This window comes from Saccoglossus kowalevskii, chromosome 2, assembly GCF_978046115.1.
Source record: "Saccoglossus kowalevskii chromosome 2, keSacKowa6.1, whole genome shotgun sequence".
Lineage (NCBI taxonomy): Eukaryota > Metazoa > Hemichordata > Enteropneusta > Harrimaniidae > Saccoglossus > Saccoglossus kowalevskii.
In genome coordinates, this window is record NC_140642.1 from 37026823 (window position 1) to 37047184 (window position 20362).

General features: G+C 35.6%; 1 protein-coding gene across 1 annotated transcript; it reads left to right on the forward strand.

Annotated features, from left to right (window-relative positions):
* On the forward strand, positions 1-12819 carry LOC100375604 (uncharacterized). The gene is made up of 12 exons (XM_085495211.1): positions 1-122; positions 2132-2285; positions 2707-2885; positions 3880-4145; positions 7101-7219; positions 7410-7561; positions 8397-8469; positions 9763-9874; positions 10254-10378; positions 10779-10854; positions 11141-11256; positions 11855-12819. The coding sequence occupies exons 2-12, from the start codon at positions 2178-2180 to the stop codon at positions 11981-11983; spliced, it is 1455 nt and encodes a 484-aa protein (XP_085351337.1). The 5' UTR covers positions 1-122; positions 2132-2177; the 3' UTR covers positions 11984-12819.
* The last annotated feature ends 7543 nt before the right edge of the window (positions 12820-20362 follow it).

Genomic DNA, 20362 nt, shown 5'->3' on the forward strand with positions numbered 1-20362 from the left:
CATTTGTAAGGTCAAGATGGCATCGGCTGCTGTGTTCACCTGCTAATGTTTGTGCATTTCCTCTAAAACTACGGTTAAACTTCTCAATTTACGATGATTTTATTGTGACACGTTCTTCAAAGGTGAGATTTACATAATAATAATATTTACTAATATTAAATTTGTCCATAAATGGGTTGAGGTTAAGATAAATATCAATGCTCTGTGTAATTATCGCATTCCAGTGTTCATTACAGTGGGTCAGTACAGTTTAGACACTCGTGCAAGTGTTAGTGGCTCACGATATATTTTTAAGTTTCAAAACTATAGTTTGTTTCTCACAAATATGCTGACACAATTATATAATTTATAACTCTCATTGCAAAGAAAATAAAAGCTGCTAAGTAAATTGTTCAATAATTCAACGATCAACTTTTTTTTTAATAATAATAATATAAATTTACTATGTTTTGGATTACGATAAAACCACACTGGCAAATATTGTTTTCGTAATGGTCAGATGGCAAAAATCAACATCTTCAATAAAAGTTATATTCTTTTATATACAATTATTACACATTTTTTCAATATTTTGATATGACAATAATTTATTGACACAACACTATATGCTCCATACAGCAGTATGGTCACTAAACAAAACTATACATAAACTATCAACTACTTTTAAAATAGAATATACATATTTGGAAAAAGGTAAAACAGAATAAGTGTCTAAAGCACTTAATAAATATATGAACTTACATTCTTCATTAAGTTTTTCAAACTCTGGAAAACTAATTTTGTCAAATATCTATCTTTCTCAATATTTAGGGATTGGTCAGTTACTTCGGCCTAGGGGGGGTCAGTGCATCAGTAGGGGGGTTACCCTGTTTTTGATTTTGTGAATAGGGGGGGTCACCCTGTTTTTGATATCATGAATAGGGGGTCATCATGTTTTCCAGAATTCACACACGCGCTTATGCATATATTTAAAAAAAAATATTTCATAACAAATCATAAGAATGTTAATCGTACAAATGTGTTCTTAATAATAACTATTACCTATATTGCCTATAAATTGTTTGATGAAAAAAATGTTATAGGCTAAATATTTTTGGGTTGTAGTTGCCAAATAACTAACAGATTATGCAATGTGACTAGAACCCCAATTATACAGTTAAGTTTTAAGCACATTCCAAGTCCATGTGCTGCTGATATCAGAATATGTTATTTAAAGTCTGAAGTCACCATTGTATAAGATATTTACTGAATTTATCCAATTATAACAAGAGACGGAAAGACAGCACAGCAATTAGTACAAAAAGCAGTGACAGTTTTTGTTCAGCAAATCAAAAAAAATCAAATTTGTGAAAATGCTGATATATAAATTAAAATAAATGATGAAAAAATAAATAAATACTTTTTTTTTTTTTTAACTTTTAAATATGCATATTTTGCTTTGTAAAATACCAAAATCCAACACAAATTTAAGCAAAAAAAAGTTCGGGTGTAAAGCATTCCTGGTCTATACGATATGAAAGATATTTTAAATCCAAATTAATTTTCAAAGAGTTCAAACCGCCTAGATTCAAATCTTCTTTTCCTATCTTATAAGGGCATTTATCAAGTGAGTACTCCACACCTTTGCTTTTATTTACTATCTTTAGCAGCATAGATTTTCCTCTTCCCTGCAGCCTTTTCTGTAGTCGTTTTTTGGCTTTATGCTTCCCCTCCCCTCCTATGGACTATTAAATGCAAACACTAAAAATTATGTCAAAAAAATGGCAAACCATGATATTTTCAATGCACATATAATATATTTTGTAATCATGTCAGAGCCAAAACTGTTAAAGTTTTTGTTTTGTTTTTTGTGGGGGAGGGGTGTCCCAGCATGTTTTAAAATATAATGTGGGGGGGGGGGGGTCACCCACTTTTCTTATTTGATAGGGGGTGGGTCAACTTAGATTTACAGCTGGCAAAATGGAATCTGCCGACCCCCCTAGGCCGAAGTAACTGATCAATCCCTTAGTACATGTGCAAAACATAAAGAAAGTCAGAAGGACGCAACTTATTTTTCTGTTTTCTGTAAAGATTTGAAAGTGTGGTATGTACAGAGTTTAGACAATGATTGATAAAATTTATTTGACTTCAGAATGTTTGACCACTAATGATGTATCAGTGCCCATCAAGATACCATCATGCCCAAGTCATTTGAAGATAAATCCAAGACTGTTCTCACAACTTTTGAAAGTTGTAATCGAGACCAACAGAATGAGATACTGATAAGACTGCTCCTCAAGTGCCAGGTGAGTATGTTGTGAAATTAAGTTAACTAATAAGTAAAAAATATTAAATATTTTATACAGTGTATGGCAGAAACCTGTACTTTTGTTTATAGATACATTTTTATATATTTGTAAATACAGATCCTCATTTTTCATTCAATTCAAACGTTGTCTACACTCATACTGTGGTGCACCTGCCTAATCGTATACTAGCTAGTATAGATATGACGTAGTGTTCATGACCAACCTCTTTTTCATATTAAAGCATTTCTATGTTTGTTGATGTTTAGCTAATTCGTTAACATTAATTTCTATTCAATATGATGTAGCAACACCATACAAACTAATTGTAATTCCAACAGGCAGTTAATAAATATTTTATAAATTCCCATAAATTTTCTCGCCTTTATGAAATTCAATACTATAATTTATTTCTTGGCAGCCGCTACAGCTAAGATTCTTATATGCTGAACTTAAGCCGCTGCTAGCAGTTGATTTTGTAGCCTACCTACCCAGAGAACTTACTGAGAGGATATTCTATTATTTATCACCCAGTGATCTGTGTAAAATAGCATGTTGTAATAAATTATGGAGAGAGAGATCCAATCATGATCCTATATGGTAAGTGTCACATGTTCTCTATGTCTAGTTTATCGTTATACCACCTGCCAAAACAATTTGCTCAGATATCACTGTCTATAATGCTTTATAATAGTAAAAATTAAGATAGCACAGATAAAGTAATAAAACATACTTTCCTACTTTGAAATACATGTACCTTGGTATTTAAAGTAATGTGTTGCCATAATAACAGCTACGTTTTTCTGCAAGATATCCAGTACAGTAAGACAATTGTTGAATCCTATTAATATATGTATATTACTTCTAGGATATTAATATTAGTTCTAGGATATTAATATTACTTTTATGATATTAATTGCTAGTGTGTCACATACAGAAGACAAACTGTATAGTTTATTGACCAAGTTGGCCGTTGTTGTTGTTGTTGTGCTGAATCATATATTTATAAATATTACTGTTCATAAATTACCATCCACATTACTGCTAAAATTACTATTCATAATAACAGGGTGAACTTTGCCCCCTCCAAATTTTGTTTAAACTACTGATTCAACCAGTCTAGCACTCATTTCTGAAAAAATACTAACAAAAGTTATTCCCAATGATACCACACATCCTTAATACCTTAATAGTTGGTACAAAATGAACATGGCTCATGTACTAATAGAGCTGGTCACACTATTAAACACAGTTTCAACTATATTTGTAACTAAGAAAAACTTTTGAATATGTCCATATGAGTTTTTACTGAACACTGAATTATATGGTTTAATCACCAAATTCAAATGTTAGTTGTGAAAGTCACTGTGAGTATATAATTGCACAACCCATGATTAAAAGAATTGTACTGAGTAAGGTGTTTAGTAAGGATGCTACCATAATAGCTCTATTAGTAGTGCATATGCTTATGCAAATGACAAAGGTATGTCAATGGTCAAAACAGTCACATATTTGTTATTGATTTTTATGCTTATCTATTGGAGATACACTTCTAATAGGGCAAATACAGTATTCATTTTCTTTCACAACACAGGCAGAATTTGTGTATCAGCAAAGGATGGTCATCATATGGCAGTGATTTGATGATAGAGAGACCGTTTTCACCAAATGCTGGTACTACGGCCACTTCACCTCGGTACATTGCACCAGATACACCAAGTAATCTGACACCGGTTTGTAAATGGAAAGATGTTTACATGAGAGCTCATCATCTAGATAATAATTGGATAACTGGTAAATACACGGTTATACCAGTATTGAAGGGACATAAAGAACAAGTTACTGCATTGGACAGTAATCGTAAGTATCAATCTGTGTTTAGATCTGTTGATCACAAAAGGTAAATTAAAAACAAAAGATGAACATGTGTTTTCATAAAATGATGAAAACTGCATTGTCAATTGATAATTTTATGCTGTACTCTATATTCATAAATCATGCAAATAATATGAAAGGATTTTGCTGAATTGTTTCAATTTATTCAAATATATAATAACATCAAGTTTATATGATATGTATATATGTGTACTTAAGGGACGGCGTCAAAAGATCGATGTCGGATAAAAAACTTATTTTCTTTAGTTTGGGGGTGGGGGTGGGGGGTTTTGACCTTAAAAAGTTTCCGTCCTAGAAAAACGATTTTATTTTTTAATGAAGTCAAAAAAATCTTGGAGTATTTGTAGTTCGTTTTTTTTTCTATCCAATAAATGGACAGAAATAACCGAAAAGGGAAAAAAACAGAAAAATGGTTTGGTTCGAGTGTAAATCAAATGAGGTGCATTTGTAAAATCTTTTTACACCCACCCGACAACCAACTGCTATGCAATACTACTGTCCGATTATCAATTTGTATTTAATGGTGAATGTATAGTCTGACGCCATGACCAATATTTATCAATTAAGTTTCAGTGGGGGGTAGGGGGTTTTGGAAAAAAACTAAAGGAATTAAGTTTTTTATCCGACATCGATCTTTTGACGTTGTCCCTAAGTCAGTATCAATACCAGTACATCACTGTCTGGTGATATATAGGATGTATCATTTCAACTCCTTTACTGACTCTTGATTCCATAAATGATAATGTTTTTCTCTGCAAATTCTCATTTTTACCTTGTCTGTATCATTGTATATTAAAAGCAAGTTATATAATGTCTGTTTTCATTGTTAGTCACTGTTCGAACGCAGTGCATCTGTGTGTTCGTGAGTGCGTCCAGACCTATATCTTAAACATGCCTGGACCAATTACATTCAAACTTCACACATACATCATATTATACATATGCACATCAATTTGTTTCACAATCTGATTCAAGATGGCTGAATGGCGGCCATTTTTGTGCTGAAAAATCATCAAAATCAAGGATCTATGGATGGATTTTGTTCAAACTTGGTACATACTTGGACAATGCCAACTAATGGCCATTTTGTTTTAATGAATGCAGTTCTAGTGCCATAACTCTGCCATGCTTTTACTGATTATGATCAAATTTTATATGTTCATTATATATCATATCATAGATACACAAATATATTCAAAATGGCTGAACAGTGGCCATTTTGTTTTAATTAATGCTGTTCCAGAGCAATATCTCTCAATATGGAGAAGTACAGATACAAGATGACTAAATAAATCATCATAATTAAGCATCTGGATCCATATCTTTGACATGTTTGAACTATATTACTATAAAACAAAACTTAATCTTAAGTTTGATAAATAACTTATTTTTGTCATTGTTGACTCCATTGTAAACTTTTTCTTGTGGTATACAGTTACTCAAACAGTTTTTATCCAATTTATTCATCACTTGGATGTTATATTAACTACTCTGGGACCTCATTCAAGTTAGATTATAGTAAAGGTATATTTTTCAAGATATTCATTAAATTTCACTTAAAATCGTCTTTTTCTTGTGGTTACAATAACTCAAACAATTTTATCTGATTATCTTCAAATTTAGAAGTCTTATCAATCACTAGGAAATGTCAACTAAGTTCAATTTTAGCAAGTGAATTTTTAAAGATATGGGGTTAAAATTGACTGACATAAAACATTTTTAGACTTAGACAGAATGAAGACATTTACACTTTACAATTATGCAAGTGTAATAAAGCGATATGTTTTGAGTATAAATCAAAAAATTGACAGTGCAGTGTTTCCCACTTTTTTCAAATCTGACTAGTAGTTTATATTACTGCACTATCATTTTCACCAGCCAAGGACCATTTATTCGGCCGTAGCCTCAACATTAACCCTTGGCAGATTGCACCATGATTTACTGTATGTCGCACACCATCAAACGATTATAAGATTCACTTCGGCTCATTTGCATCACCCAATCAGAACTCACGAAAGAAACTGCACATTACTTGGTAAAATTAATTTGGCGTAATCAAATAAACATGTTGCTAGCTTTTTCTCTGAACGAGCTTACTGACCATCAAAAGAATCGCTTAGTGCTGTATCTGAGGGAAATGACTTGTTTGTTGCAAACACAGTCCCTCGACTGTGTTGCATCGAAGACCGAATCGGGCAAGTCGATATGTTATCACTTTCGACAGTTTTGTCAGTTTACTAAAACACAGTTTGCCCAAATATTTAGACATTCCATTGTCCTCATTCACTTGCCCACAAACAATTTTGAAATTTGGAACAAGAAATTTTGGAAACATGTCAACAAATATAGACCTTCTGTTCTTGACTCCAGGTGAATCAGCAAAGCCTACACGCCATCATTGTTTTAATCTGTCTTGAGCTCCCCGATCTTCACATTTATGATAGAGCAACTCTGATTGGTGGCGCCAGCTCCTTGGCGTGCCCAATCAAATGACCCAATTTAACTGCAGTGAAATACAGCTTTTCCTAACACGATCACGCACGGATTCGTGGGCCAGTTATGAATGACCGGCTTTAGCGTAAACTGTGCGATTCGGACAATGCTGCACTATTATCTGGGAACTTTTTTAACAATTCATGCCATATTGTTCTATAAGGGACATTGAGATTAACACAATTTATGAAGTATTATTTGAGGATCATAAATATTAATTAATTTATGTAGTTATGATGTTTTTTTTCAGCTAGTATTTTCTGCATAAAGTGCTTAGATAATATATTATTGCTTTGCAAAACAACAATTTTACATTCATTAGTTTGTTATACATCTATTGTTATCTAATCGTGACAGTCTTATGTACTTAACAATGTAATTGACAAGGTTATAATAGATACGCTATATTATTTTTCTTCTTTGTAGACAAAGTAATAGTAAGTGGTAGTGCAGATGGAACTGTTAGAGTGTGGGATATATTTACCTATCAGTGTTTACATATATTTCAAGACCATACAGACTCTGTAACTTGTTTACAAATCAAGGTAAATGTTTACTCTCCTTTGTACAATATGAAGTGTGATACGTCATTAGTATTTGTGGACATGTAATATACATCTAGGTACAGGAGACCTATAGTGTATAATGCAATACTGAATAAATAATTAAAATGTAGTCACATTTGTTTATCGGCAGGATTAGTGTTAAGTTTAATGCGGATCATTGTTTTCGCAGGACAACATAGTTGTCAGTGGATGTGCTGATAGTATACTACGTGTTTATGATGTGAAAACTGGAAGATTACTGGACACATTGATGGGACATAACAGAGGAGTAGACAGCGTTTGTTTTGATGGGAAAACAATTGTATCAGCTTCAAGTGACAAGTACGTATATGACTGAGTGACATAATAACCTTTCATGTGAATACTTTGTCTCCTCTATTCCAATGTGACAAGTACGTATATGACTGGGTGACATAATAACCTTTCATGTGAATACTTTGTCTCCTCTATTCCAATGTGACAAGTACGTATATAACTGGGTGACATAATAACCTTTCATGTGAATACTTTGTCTCCTCTATTCCAATGTGACAAGTACGTATATGACTGGGTGACATAATAACCTTTCATGTGAATACTTTGTCTCCTCTATTCCAATGTGACAAGTACGTATATGACTGGGTGACATAATAACCTTTCATGTGAATACTTTGTCTCCTCTATTCCAATGTGACAAGTACGTATATGACTGAGTGACATAATAACCTTTCATGTTAATACTTTGTCTCCTCTATTTCCAATGTGATTTGTTCTACTGCTTTAGAAAATATATAAATACTGATATCTAAAAATAAATATGGAATTTCTTCCGATTTATAATTACACTATGATAACAAAAGCAGATGTTATTATTGTAATGTAACTTGATGAATAAGAAATTGAATTGAAGGTATAAATTTACTAAGAAGTCTTGATTTATCTAGCCTATGGACAGAGAAAGGCTCAGATTAATGCCATTCTCACATTACTAAGGTTGTACTAATAACAAGATTAAGTTATCAAATTTCAATCCAAATATACAAAGATTAACAATTTTGCAATTTGTTTTGGGAGTACATTTACAAATCTTATGTGCCTAATATTTCTCTATTAGAAATAAATAAATAAATATAATAATCTTCTGATAAGTTAAGTATTATTTATTTGTTTATTATAGAACTATTAGAGTGTGGTTGTATCACAGCGGTAAATGTGTACATATATTGCGTGGACATCAGGATGATATTGAGGTATGCAAAGTATTAATAGTTAATTTCACAGTACCATATATTATTTAATTTTCTCTCCTAGAAATGTTCTCGAATTCATGATCTTATAGCATTCGTGAAGACAAAAATTTGCTGAAGTAACTGAAATTCCTTGTCATTAAGACCCCAGAGAAATGTTCACTGTCATCAAATTTTGCGATTCTTCACTGAGGTGAATTTGTGTATTTTACAGTATATTGTATATGAGGGGTTCCAAATTAACAGTAACCAATTCATGTGCCAGGGCCACCATTTTCCAAAATTAGTATCCCAGTTGGACTATTAGAATTTTATAAATAATTAAAAATGTTTCTGCATTGATATCCCAAAATAACAAATTAAAGTGAGTTTGTTTTTTTAATTTAGTCAAAATTGTGTGCATGGTTACAAGTAGAGAACTACTGATGAACTATCCAACATTATCATGAGGCTACCTTTTGGAAATAGTTGGCTCCTAAGAACAAATTATTATTTACAAGACGTGTATGTGCAAATGCTGTATTACTGTCATTGCAATAATGGAAGTCACACCAAATCAGGATTATTACCAGCAAATTAGCTAACGTTACATGATCACTTGATTTAGATTGTGTGAAAATGTTCTCAAAAGGAGACATTAAAATTTACTGTGAGGTTTGATATTATTTTGTGTAATAATTTGCATGGTATATGTCAATGACAATTGACTTCGTTAGTTTACACCATTCTTAGACTAATATTTTGCAAGTGAATGTGAAAAGTAGGCACATGCTGAACCAGTTTTTATCCTATTTTGTGCCTGTGAGAGCTGCTTCAACCTAAATAATGTACCAGTTTCAGATAAAATATTAAGGAAAGATTCAAAAGTGTTACTCTGCAAAAATTAACTCATATGGTTTTCAGATCGATGACTAAATTTTTGTATTGGGCATCATCTCTGACATGCAGTATTTGAATCAGTGTTCACAAACTGTTCCTGACACTGATTACTGTAAAATGGTAGAAAAGTAACAGAAGGCACATGTCTATTCCTTCAACAAAGACCTACTAAAGAGGAAAATTGTATGACACTCAGACAATTTTTAAATCAATTGTATCTCTCTCACATTGTAGCTCCTCTTAAGAATGATAATCAAATCCAATTAAAAAATGCATTCCAATGCATAGTCATATCATCAGTCAATTAGCTGGCAATATTGTGGATTTGATGTTCTATCCATTATTGGAATGAGAGTAATCTGTATCATGTAGAAATTGAAATATTTCATGTTTATTTATGCTTTACATTGCATTTAGTTTTTAACAATGTACAAAAACATGGCAGTTTCCACCAGTTGGGATTCAACCCTTAAACTGTGGCATCTACGGAGAGGTATCTGTGTACATACATTACAGGGACACAGTGAAGGTAAACACAATAATAATAGTATAGGTGTTATTATTATTATTATGCAAATAGAAATGAATGAAATTCATCACATCTGTTTAAAAAATTACATAATTAGGTTTATGTACAATAATGAAAAACAAATAATTTTTATAGTATAAAAATAAAATAATAATACAAAATTTAGCCAAAATAAAATGCTATAAACTCAGTGTACATGACAAGAATGATTGTTAGTTGATTGTATTGTAGTCATTATGTAGTCATTGATAAAATTATGTTTTATGATGTGATACATTTTCATTAAGAATAAATACCGGGTACTTGTAGAACTTTTTACTATACACTGAATTCTGTTGTAAAATTTCATGTATTGTTGTTTTTATTGTATCTATACTAGTTGTATATTGTTGCCAGTTTGATGATAACATTATTGTCAGTGGAGGTGGTGATGGATTGATCAAAATATGGGATACAGAAAGTGGTTATTGTAGACAGACTCTGGCAGGACATACAGGTGAAGTGGTGAGTAGTAGATTGTACATTGAAAGTGATAAAATATGCATTTGATATAATAAGTGATATGTTATGAAGATTCTTTGAAGCCATGTGTGAATTGCATACCTTAAATGCAATATGGACAGGGACATGCAAGTTTTGATATTTTTGTTTTATGCTGTACTGTGTTGGACTGCGAGTTATCATGATCTGAACAAACTGTTCCTGTGGCACACATCGGAATGTATTCAAAGCAAAATATTGGACAAATTATTGGATAATTTACAATGGAGAAAACTATCAGATTTTTTATGGTTTTACTAGTAAACATGAACTCTTAATACAGAACAGTGCAGTATATCAAACCCTTATAACCATCAATACACATGATATAAAGAGTTGATAAATATTTCCATTTATTCCACAGTATTGTTTACAGTATAATAGTGAAGTGATAGCATCTGGTTCATCTGATAGTACAGTTAGATTGTGGAACCTTCAAGGTATTTAAAGCTATAATAACTCTGAATCTCATGAGATAAATTATGGGAATGTATGTTCTGTGATAAAGAAATACAATTACTGGTACATCTAATGTGGTTTATTTTATTCAGAAATAATCATATTGTAAATTTCCATCATCATGTGACATGTAATAAAAATAAGATATTACAAGAGTGTCTCTTCTCTCACTAATGTGATATATATTTGTCTTTGAGGCGTCTATTGCTGTGATTCATTCATTCGTATGTTTGTTCATTCATCGTTTGTTTGTCATTTACTTGGCAGGTATTTGTTTGAATGTAATGAGAGAACACATTGGTGTTGTACGTTGTCTCTGTATATGGGGACCAAGAATAATAACTGGTGGCGACAGAAAAAAAATTGTTGTTTGGGATGCCAAGGTAACATGGACTATTATAAATCTGACACAGAATTAACAATTAATAAAATTTCTTCATCCATCATATACTGTATGAACATGTTTGAAACGTGTTACTAGTTCTTTTGAATGCCTACATATTTGGAATATGTGCATCATCTTTACTTTTGATTACATCAGATACATTGTAGAGACTGAAATAGAATCACGTCACTGAACACACTGAACAAATAATTTTTAGCAGCACTTCAGGCTTTTTTATCTCACTAAAATATGTAATAATAGGGTTATCATTAGAATACTGCAAAACATGGGAACATTTGCCCTCTATGTGATGCTCGCTACAAACACTGTACTGCCTTTGTACATACTTTGCTGTGTTCTTGTAATAATTATTATTGATTTCTTAGTCAATATGTGAGTGTTGATGATTTATATGCATTGAGCGTCCATGACATTGCTGTTTTTGTAATTTCCTTATTTGTCATGCACCATGAATCAGTCCATAGCGGTATTGGATATTGGTTTTTAATGGTGGAAATGATTAATTTTTACTTTAAGATAAATGTGTAAAAAATGAAATAATATGACTAAAATATATGGATCTTCTTGTTTTTTAGACTGGAAGAAAATTGAATGTTGCACATCGTAATCCAAGTTTACTTCATAAACTGTGGGTGAATGATACCAGATTAATCACAGCTTCACCAGAATCACCAGGCAGTATTACAGTTCTCAGTTACTGGTAGTATTGGTACAATCATGAGTTTCTACATTTGAGGTGTGCAGGCTGGGCTGTATTTTTTACCATTCACTGATTATAACCTAATAAGTATGTAAATACTGTACCTCTGACCATATAACAGACTTGATCTCAAATTGTCTATTAAATCGTTTCATATTGTGATTAACTTTTCATGAACTTATTTGATTTAGGCAAGTAATCACAAATAGGAATAATGACAGACATAACTATAACTGCCATGGTTTTGAAATAAGCAGGAATAAGAAATAAGCAACATTTTTTGGGATTCACAGAAAATTACTGAAATGTAACACATGATTGATGCACGTTAGTTTCATGCACTACTCAACATTGTCTGGTTTCTTGAGGTATTATATCTAGAAAAAACAACCCATGTGTTAATAATCCTGCTAAAACCATTACTAATAGATCAGTTCTTATTGTTTTGTCCTGCCAATACTTGGTGCACTACAATATTACACAAATAAGTTTTTACTGTGATTTTAGTTGCGTGTGTCTTGTTTAATCGCTTTATATTTTATATGATTTTTTTTAAATGTATTTGTATTTGGTGTGGATATGTTTGTGTGAAATGATCTGGCAGTACTAACTCTTTACATTCCATTCATCATAAAAGGCCACACAAATTTGACTTCATATATTATGGGCTAAATGACACAAAATCCATGACACAGAATATGTTAGACAGAATTTTTGTTATTTATTTACTGTTATACAATCATGATCTTCTGTATCAAATCGGTCTTTTTATATGCACAGTAATTATTTTACACTTACTGTGTGTTTTTTTATAATAAAATAATCTTTTTGTCAGTTTTATGATAATGTCTATGCCTTGGTATATTTATTGAGAATGGTGGTGTGAAAACATTTAATCTATTGCCTTTTTTAATGTCATATTTAATAACACTTGAAATCCCTGATTCCAATGTCAGTGACAGTTATAACTATAAAATATATTGACATGTTTAAGTTAGTACAGCTTATGTGTTACTACTTTTATGTGAAAAAGCAATATATTCTACACTTGTTATGTATGTTGCTACAAATCAATATCAAATAGGAAACGCTGGGACGACCACTGCTGTTTAATCAGATATAAAATATGTCTTTATAGGATGTTGGGCTGTACAAGGCAATGTGCATGTTGATTAAAATGGCAAAAAAAGTGTAAGCTGCAAGTTAAGAGGGAAGTGAGAAAAGTTGCCTCGTACCCAGAAGAGTTTAGTCTTATGTTACACACAGGAATTACTTAAGGCATGCCATGACAATCATGGTCACTATTTACTATAATATAATTATGATTTTTTTTGTCAACATGAAAATTAACAAAAGTCAAACAATCCTTGGATATATGTATACTAGAGATATAGAGATTCCTGAGCAGTAATAATAGTTAGGAATATCCCGCAGTAAGGTAGTTAGGAATATCCCGCAGTAAGGTAGTTAGGAAAATCCCGCAGTAAGGTAGTTAGGAATATCCCACAGTAAGGTAGTTAGTAATATCCCATAGTAAGGTAGTTAGGAAAATCCCGTAGTAAAGTAGTTAGTAATATCCTGTAGTAAGGTAGTTAGGAATATCCCGTAGTAAGGTAGTTAGGAATATCCCGCAGTAAGGTAGTTAGGAATATCCCGCAGTAAGGTAGTTAGGAATATCCCGTAGTAAGGTAGTGAGGAAAATCCCGCAGTAAGGTAGTTAGGAATATCCCGTAGTAAGGTAGTTAGGAAAATCCCGCAGTAAGGTAGTTAGGAATATCCCACAGTAAGGTAGTTAGGAATATCCCGTAGTAAGGTAGTTAGGAATATCCCGCAGTAAGGTAGTTAGGAAAATGCCGCAGTAAGGTAGTTAGGAATATCCTGCAGTAAGGTAGTTAGGAAAATCCTGCAGTAAAGTAGTTAGGAAAATCCCGCAGTAAGGGAGTTAGGAATATTCCGCAGTAAGGTAGTTAGGAAAATCCCGCAGTAAAGTAGTTAGGAAAATCCCGCAGTAAGGGAGTTAGGAATATCCCGCAGTGAGGTAGTTAGGAATATCCCACAGAAAGGTAGTTAGGAAAATCCTGCAGTAAAGTAGTTAGGAATATCCCGCAGTATGGTAGTTAGGAACATCCTGCAGTAAGGTAGTTAGAAATATCCTGCAGTAAGGTAGTTAGGAATATTCCACAGTAAGGAAGTTAGGAATATCCCGCAGTAATGGAGTTAGGACTATCCCGCAGTATGATAGTTAGGAATATCCCGCAGTATGGTAGTTAGGAATATCCCACAGTAATGTAGTTAGGAATATCCCGCAGTAAGGTAGTTAGGAAAATGCCGCAGTAAGGTAGTTAGGAAAATGCCGCAGTAAGGTAGTTAGGAATATCCCGCAGTAAGGTAGTTAGGAAAATGCTGCAGTAAGGTAGTTAGGAATATCCCGCAGTAAGGTCGTTAGGAATATCCCGCAATAAGGTAGTTAGGAAAATGCCGCAGTAAGGTAGTTAGGGATATCCCGCAGTAAGGTAGTTAGGAATATCCCGCAGTAAGGTAGTTAGGAATATCCCGCAGTAAGGTAGTTAGGAAAATGCCGCAGTAAGGGAGTTAGGAAAATCCTGCAGTAAGGTAGTTAGGGATATCCTGCAGTAAGGTAGTTAGGAATATCCCGTAGTAAGGTAGTTAGGAAAATCCCGCAGTAAGGTAGTAAGGAATATTTCGCAGTATGGTAGTTAGGAATATCCCGCAGTAAGGTAGTTAGAAATATCCCGCAGTAAAGTTGTTAGGAATATCCCGTAGTAAGGTAGTTAGGAATATCCCGTAGTAAGGGAGTTAGGAAAATCCCGCAGTAAGGTAGTTAGGAAAATCCCGCAGTAAGGTAGTAAGGAATATCCCGCAGTATGGTAGTTAGGAATATCCCGCAGTAAGGTAGTTAGGATTATCCCGCAGTAAAGTTGTTAGGAATATCCCGTAGTAAGGTAGTTAGGGATATCGCGCAGTAAGGTCGTTAGGAATATCCCGTAGTAAGGTAGTTAGGGATATCCTGCAGCAAGGTAGTTAGGAATATCCCGCAGTAAGGTAGTTAGGAATATCCCGCAGTAAGGTAGTTAGGAATATCCCGCAGTAAGGTAGTTAGGAATGTCCCGCAGTAAGGTAGTTAGGAATATCCCGCAGTAAGGTAGTTAGGAATATCGCGCAGTAAGGTAGTTAGGAATATCCCGCAGTATGGTAGTTAGGAATATCCCGCAGTAAGGTAGTTAGGAATATCCCGCAGTAAGGTAGTTAGGAATATCCCGCAGTATGGTAGTTAGGAATATCCCGCAGTAAGGTAGTTAGGAATATCGCGCAGTAAGGTCGTTAGGAATATCCCGTAGTAAGGTAGTTAGGAATATCCCACAGTAAGGTAGTTAGGAATATCCCATAGTAAGGTAGTTAGGAATATCCCGCAGTAAGGTAGTTAGGAATATCCCGCAGTAAGGTAGTTAGGAATATCCCGCAGTAAGGTAGTTAGGAATATCCCGTAGTAAGGGAGTTAGGAAAATCCCGCAGTAAGGTAGTTAGGAAAATCCCGCAGTAAGGTAGTAAGGAATATCCCGCAGTATGGTAGTTAGGAATATCCCGCAGTAAGGTAGTTAGGAATATCCCGCAGTAAAGTTGTTAGGAATATCCCGTAGTAAGGTAGTTAGGGATATCCCGCAGTAAGGTCGTTAGGAATATCCCGTAGTAAGGTAGTTAGGGATATCCTGCAGTAAGGTAGAAATATCCCGCAGTATGGTAGTTAGGAATATCCCACAGTAAGGTAGTTAGGAATATCCCGCAGTAAGGTAGTTAGGAAAATGCCGCAGTAAGGTAGTTAGGAAAATGCCGCAGTAAGGTAGTTAGGAATATCCCGCAGTAAGGTAGTTAGGAAAATGCTGCAGTAAGGTAGTTAGGAATATCCCGCAGTAAGGTCGTTAGGAATATCCCGCAGTAAGGTAGTTAGGAAAATGCCGCAGTAAGGTAGTTAGGAAAATCCCGCAGTAAGGTAGTTAGGGATATCCTGCAGTAAGGTAGTTAGGAATATCCCGCAGTAAGGTAGTTAGGAATATCCCGCAGTAAGGTAGTTAGGAAAATGCCGCAGTAAGGGAGTTAGGAAAATCCCGCAGTAAGGTAGTTAGGGATATCCTGCAGTAAGGTAGTTAGGAATATCCCGTAGTAAGGTAGTTAGGAAAATCCCGCAGTAAGGTAGTAAGGAATATCCCGCAGTATGGTAGTTAGGAATATCCCGCAGTAAGGTAGTTAGAAATATCCCGCAGTAAAGTTGTTAGGAATATCCCGTAGTAAGATAGTTAGGAATATCCCGTAGTAAGGGAGTTAGGAAAATCCCGCAGTAAGGTAGTTAGGAAAATCCCGCAGTAAGGTAGTAAGGAATATCCCGCAGTATGGTAGTTAGGAATATCCCGCAGTAAGGTAGTTAGGATTATCCCGCAGTAAAGTTGTTAGGAATATCCCGTAGTAAGGTAGTTAGGGATATCGCGCAGTAAGGTCGTTAGGAATATCCCGTAGTAAAGTAGTTAGGGATATCCTGCAGCAAGGTAGTTAGGAATATCCCGCAGTAAGGTAGTTAGGAATATCCCGCAGTAAGGTAGTTAGGAATATCCCGCAGTAAGGTAGTTAGGAATGTCCCGCAGTAAGGTAGTTAGGAATATCCCGCAGTAAGGTAGTTAGGAATATCGCGCAGTAAGGTAGTTAGGAATATCCCGCAGTATGGTAGTTAGGAATATCCCGCAGTAAGGTAGTTAGGAATATCCCGCAGTAAGGTAGTTAGGAATATCCCGCAGTATGGTAGTTAGGAATATCCCGCAGTAAGGTAGTTAGGAATATCGCGCAGTAAGGTCGTTAGGAATATCCCGTAGTAAGGTAGTTAGGAATATCCCACAGTAAGGTAGTTAGGAATATCCCATAGTAAGGTAGTTAGGAATATCCCGCAGTAAGGTAGTTAGGAATATCCCGCAGTAAGGTAGTTAGGAATATCCCGCAGTAAGGTAGTTAGGAAAATGCCGCAGTAAGGTAGTTAGGAAAATGCCGCAGTAAGGTAGTTAGGAATATCCCGCAGTAAGGTAGTTAGGAAAATGCTGCAGTAAGGTAGTTAGGAATATCCCGCAGTAAGGTCGTTAGGAATATCCCGCAGTAAGGTAGTTAGGAAAATGCCGCAGTAAGGTAGTTAGGAAAATCCCGCAGTAAGGTAGTTAGGGATATCCTGCAGTAAGGTAGTTAGGAATATCCCGCAGTAAGGTAGTTAGGAATATCCCGCAGTAAGGTAGTTAGGAAAATGCCGCAGTAAGGGAGTTAGGAAAATCCCGCAGTAAGGTAGTTAGGGATATCCTGCAGTAAGGTAGTTAGGAATATCCCGTAGTAAGGTAGTTAGGAAAATCCCGCAGTAAGGTAGTAAGGAATATCCCGCAGTATGGTAGTTAGGAATATCCCGCAGTAAGGTAGTTAGAAATATCCCGCAGTAAAGTTGTTAGGAATATCCCGTAGTAAGATAGTTAGGAATATCCCGTAGTAAGGGAGTTAGATAAATCCCGCAGTAAGGTAGTTAGGAAAATCCCGCAGTAAGGTAGTAAGGAATATCCCGCAGTATGGTAGTTAGGAATATCCCGCAGTAAGGTAGTTAGGATTATCCCGCAGTAAAGTTGTTAGGAATATCCCGTAGTAAGGTAGTTAGGGATATCGCGCAGTAAGGTCGTTAGGAATATCCCGTAGTAAGGTAGTTAGGGATATCCTGCAGCAAGGTAGTTAGGAATATCCCGCAGTAAGGTAGTTAGGAATATCCCGCAGTAAGGTAGTTAGGAATATCCCGCAGTAAGGTAGTTAGGAATGTCCCGCAGTAAGGTAGTTAGGAATATCCCGCAGTAAGGTAGTTAGGAATATCGCGCAGTAAGGTAGTTAGGAATATCCCGCAGTATGGTAGTTAGGAATATCCCGCAGTAAGGTAGTTAGGAATATCCCGCAGTAAGGTAGTTAGGAATATCCCGCAGTATGGTAGTTAGGAATATCCCGCAGTAAGGTAGTTAGGAATATCGCGCAGTAAGGTCGTTAGGAATATCCCGTAGTAAGGTAGTTAGGAATATCCCACAGTAAGGTAGTTAGGAATATCCCATAGTAAGGTAGTTAGGAATATCCCGCAGTAAGGTAGTTAGGAATATCCCGCAGTAAGGTAGTTAGGAATATCCCGCAGTAAGGTAGTTAGGAATATCCCGTAGTAAGGGAGTTAGGAAAATCCCGCAGTAAGGTAGTTAGGAAAATCCCGCAGTAAGGTAGTAAGGAATATCCCGCAGTATGGTAGTTAGGAATATCCCGCAGTAAGGTAGTTAGGAATATCCCGCAGTAAAGTTGTTAGGAATATCCCGTAGTAAGGTAGTTAGGGATATCGCGCAGTAAGGTCGTTAGGAATATCCCGTAGTAAGGTAGTTAGGGATATCCTGCAGTAAGGTAGAAATATCCCGCAGTATGGTAGTTAGGAATATCCCACAGTAAGGTAGTTAGGAATATCCCGCAGTAAGGTAGTTAGGAAAATGCCGCAGTAAGGTAGTTAGGAAAATGCCGCAGTAAGGTAGTTAGGAATATCCCGCAGTAAGGTAGTTAGGAAAATGCTGCAGTAAGGTAGTTAGGAATATCCCGCAGTAAGGTCGTTAGGAATATCCCGCAGTAAGGTAGTTAGGAAAATGCCGCAGTAAGGTAGTTAGGAAAATCCCGCAGTAAGGTAGTTAGGGATATCCTGCAGTAAGGTAGTTAGGAATATCCCGCAGTAAGGTAGTTAGGAATATCCCGCAGTAAGGTAGTTAGGAAAATGCCGCAGTAAGGGAGTTAGGAAAATCCCGCAGTAAGGTAGTTAGGGATATCCTGCAGTAAGGTAGTTAGGAATATCCCGTAGTAAGGTAGTTAGGAAAATCCCGCAGTAAGGTAGTAAGGAATATCCCGCAGTATGGTAGTTAGGAATATCCCGCAGTAAGGTAGTTAGAAATATCCCGCAGTAAAGTTGTTAGGAATATCCCGTAGTAAGATAGTTAGGAATATCCCGTAGTAAGGGAGTTAGGAAAATCCCGCAGTAAGGTAGTTAGGAAAATCCCGCAGTAAGGTAGTAAGGAATATCCCGCAGTATGGTAGTTAGGAATATCCCGCAGTAAGGTAGTTAGGAATATCCCGCAGTAAGGTAGTTAGGAATATCCCGCAGTAAGGTAGTTAGGAATATCCCGCAGTAAGGTAGTTAGGAATATCCCGTAGTAAGGTAGTTAGGGATATCCTGCAGCAAGGTAGTTAGGAATATCCCGCAGTAAGGTAGTTAGGAATATCCCGCAGTAAGGTAGTTAGGAATATCCCGCAGTAAGGTAGTTAGGAATATCCCGCAGTAAGGTAGTTAGGAATATCCCGCAGTAAGGTAGTTAGGAATATCGCGCAGTAAGGTAGTTAGGAATATCCCGCAGTACGCAGTATGGTAGTTAGGAATATCCCGCAGTAAGGTAGTTAGGAATATCCCGCAGTAAGGTAGTTAGGAATATCCCGCAGTATGGTAGTTAGGAATATCCCGCAATAAGGTAGTTAGGAATATCGCGCAGTAAGGTCGTTAGGAATATCCTGTAGTAAGGTAGTTAGGAATATCCCACAGTAAGGTAGTTAGGAATATCCCATAGTAAGGTAGTTAGGAATATCCCGCAGTAAGGTAGTTAGGAATATCCCGCAGTAAGGTAGTTAGGAATATCCCGCAGTAAGGTAGTTAGGAATATCCCGTAGTAAGGGAGTTAGGAAAATCCCGCAGTAAGGTAGTAAGGAATATCCCGCAGTATGGTAGTTAGGAATATCCCGCAGTAAGGTAGTTAGGAATATCCCGCAGTAAAGTTGTTAGGAATATCCCGTAGTAAGGTAGTTAGGGATATCGTGCAGTAAGGTCGTTAGGAATATCCCGTAGTAAGGTAGTTAGGGATATCCTGCAGTAAGGTAGGAATATCCCGCAGTAAGGTAGTTAGGAATATCCCGCAGTATGATAGTTAGGAATATCCCGCAGTAAGGTAGTTAGGAATATCCCGCAGTATGATAGTTAGGAATATCCCGCAGTAAGGTAGTTAGGAATATCCCGCAGTAAGGTAGTTAGGAATATCCCGCAGTATGGTAGTTAGGAATATCCCGCAGTAAGGTAGTTAGGAATATCCCGCAGTAAGGTAGTTAGGAATATCCCGCAGTAAGGTAGTTAGGGATATCCTGCAGTAAGGTAGTTAGGAATATCCCGCAGTAAGGTAGTTAGGAATATCCCGCAGTAAGGTAGTTAGGAAAATGCCGCAGTAAGGGAGTTAGGAAAATCCCGCAGTAAGGTAGTTAGGGATATCCTGCAGTAAGGTAGTTAGGAATATCCCGTAGTAAG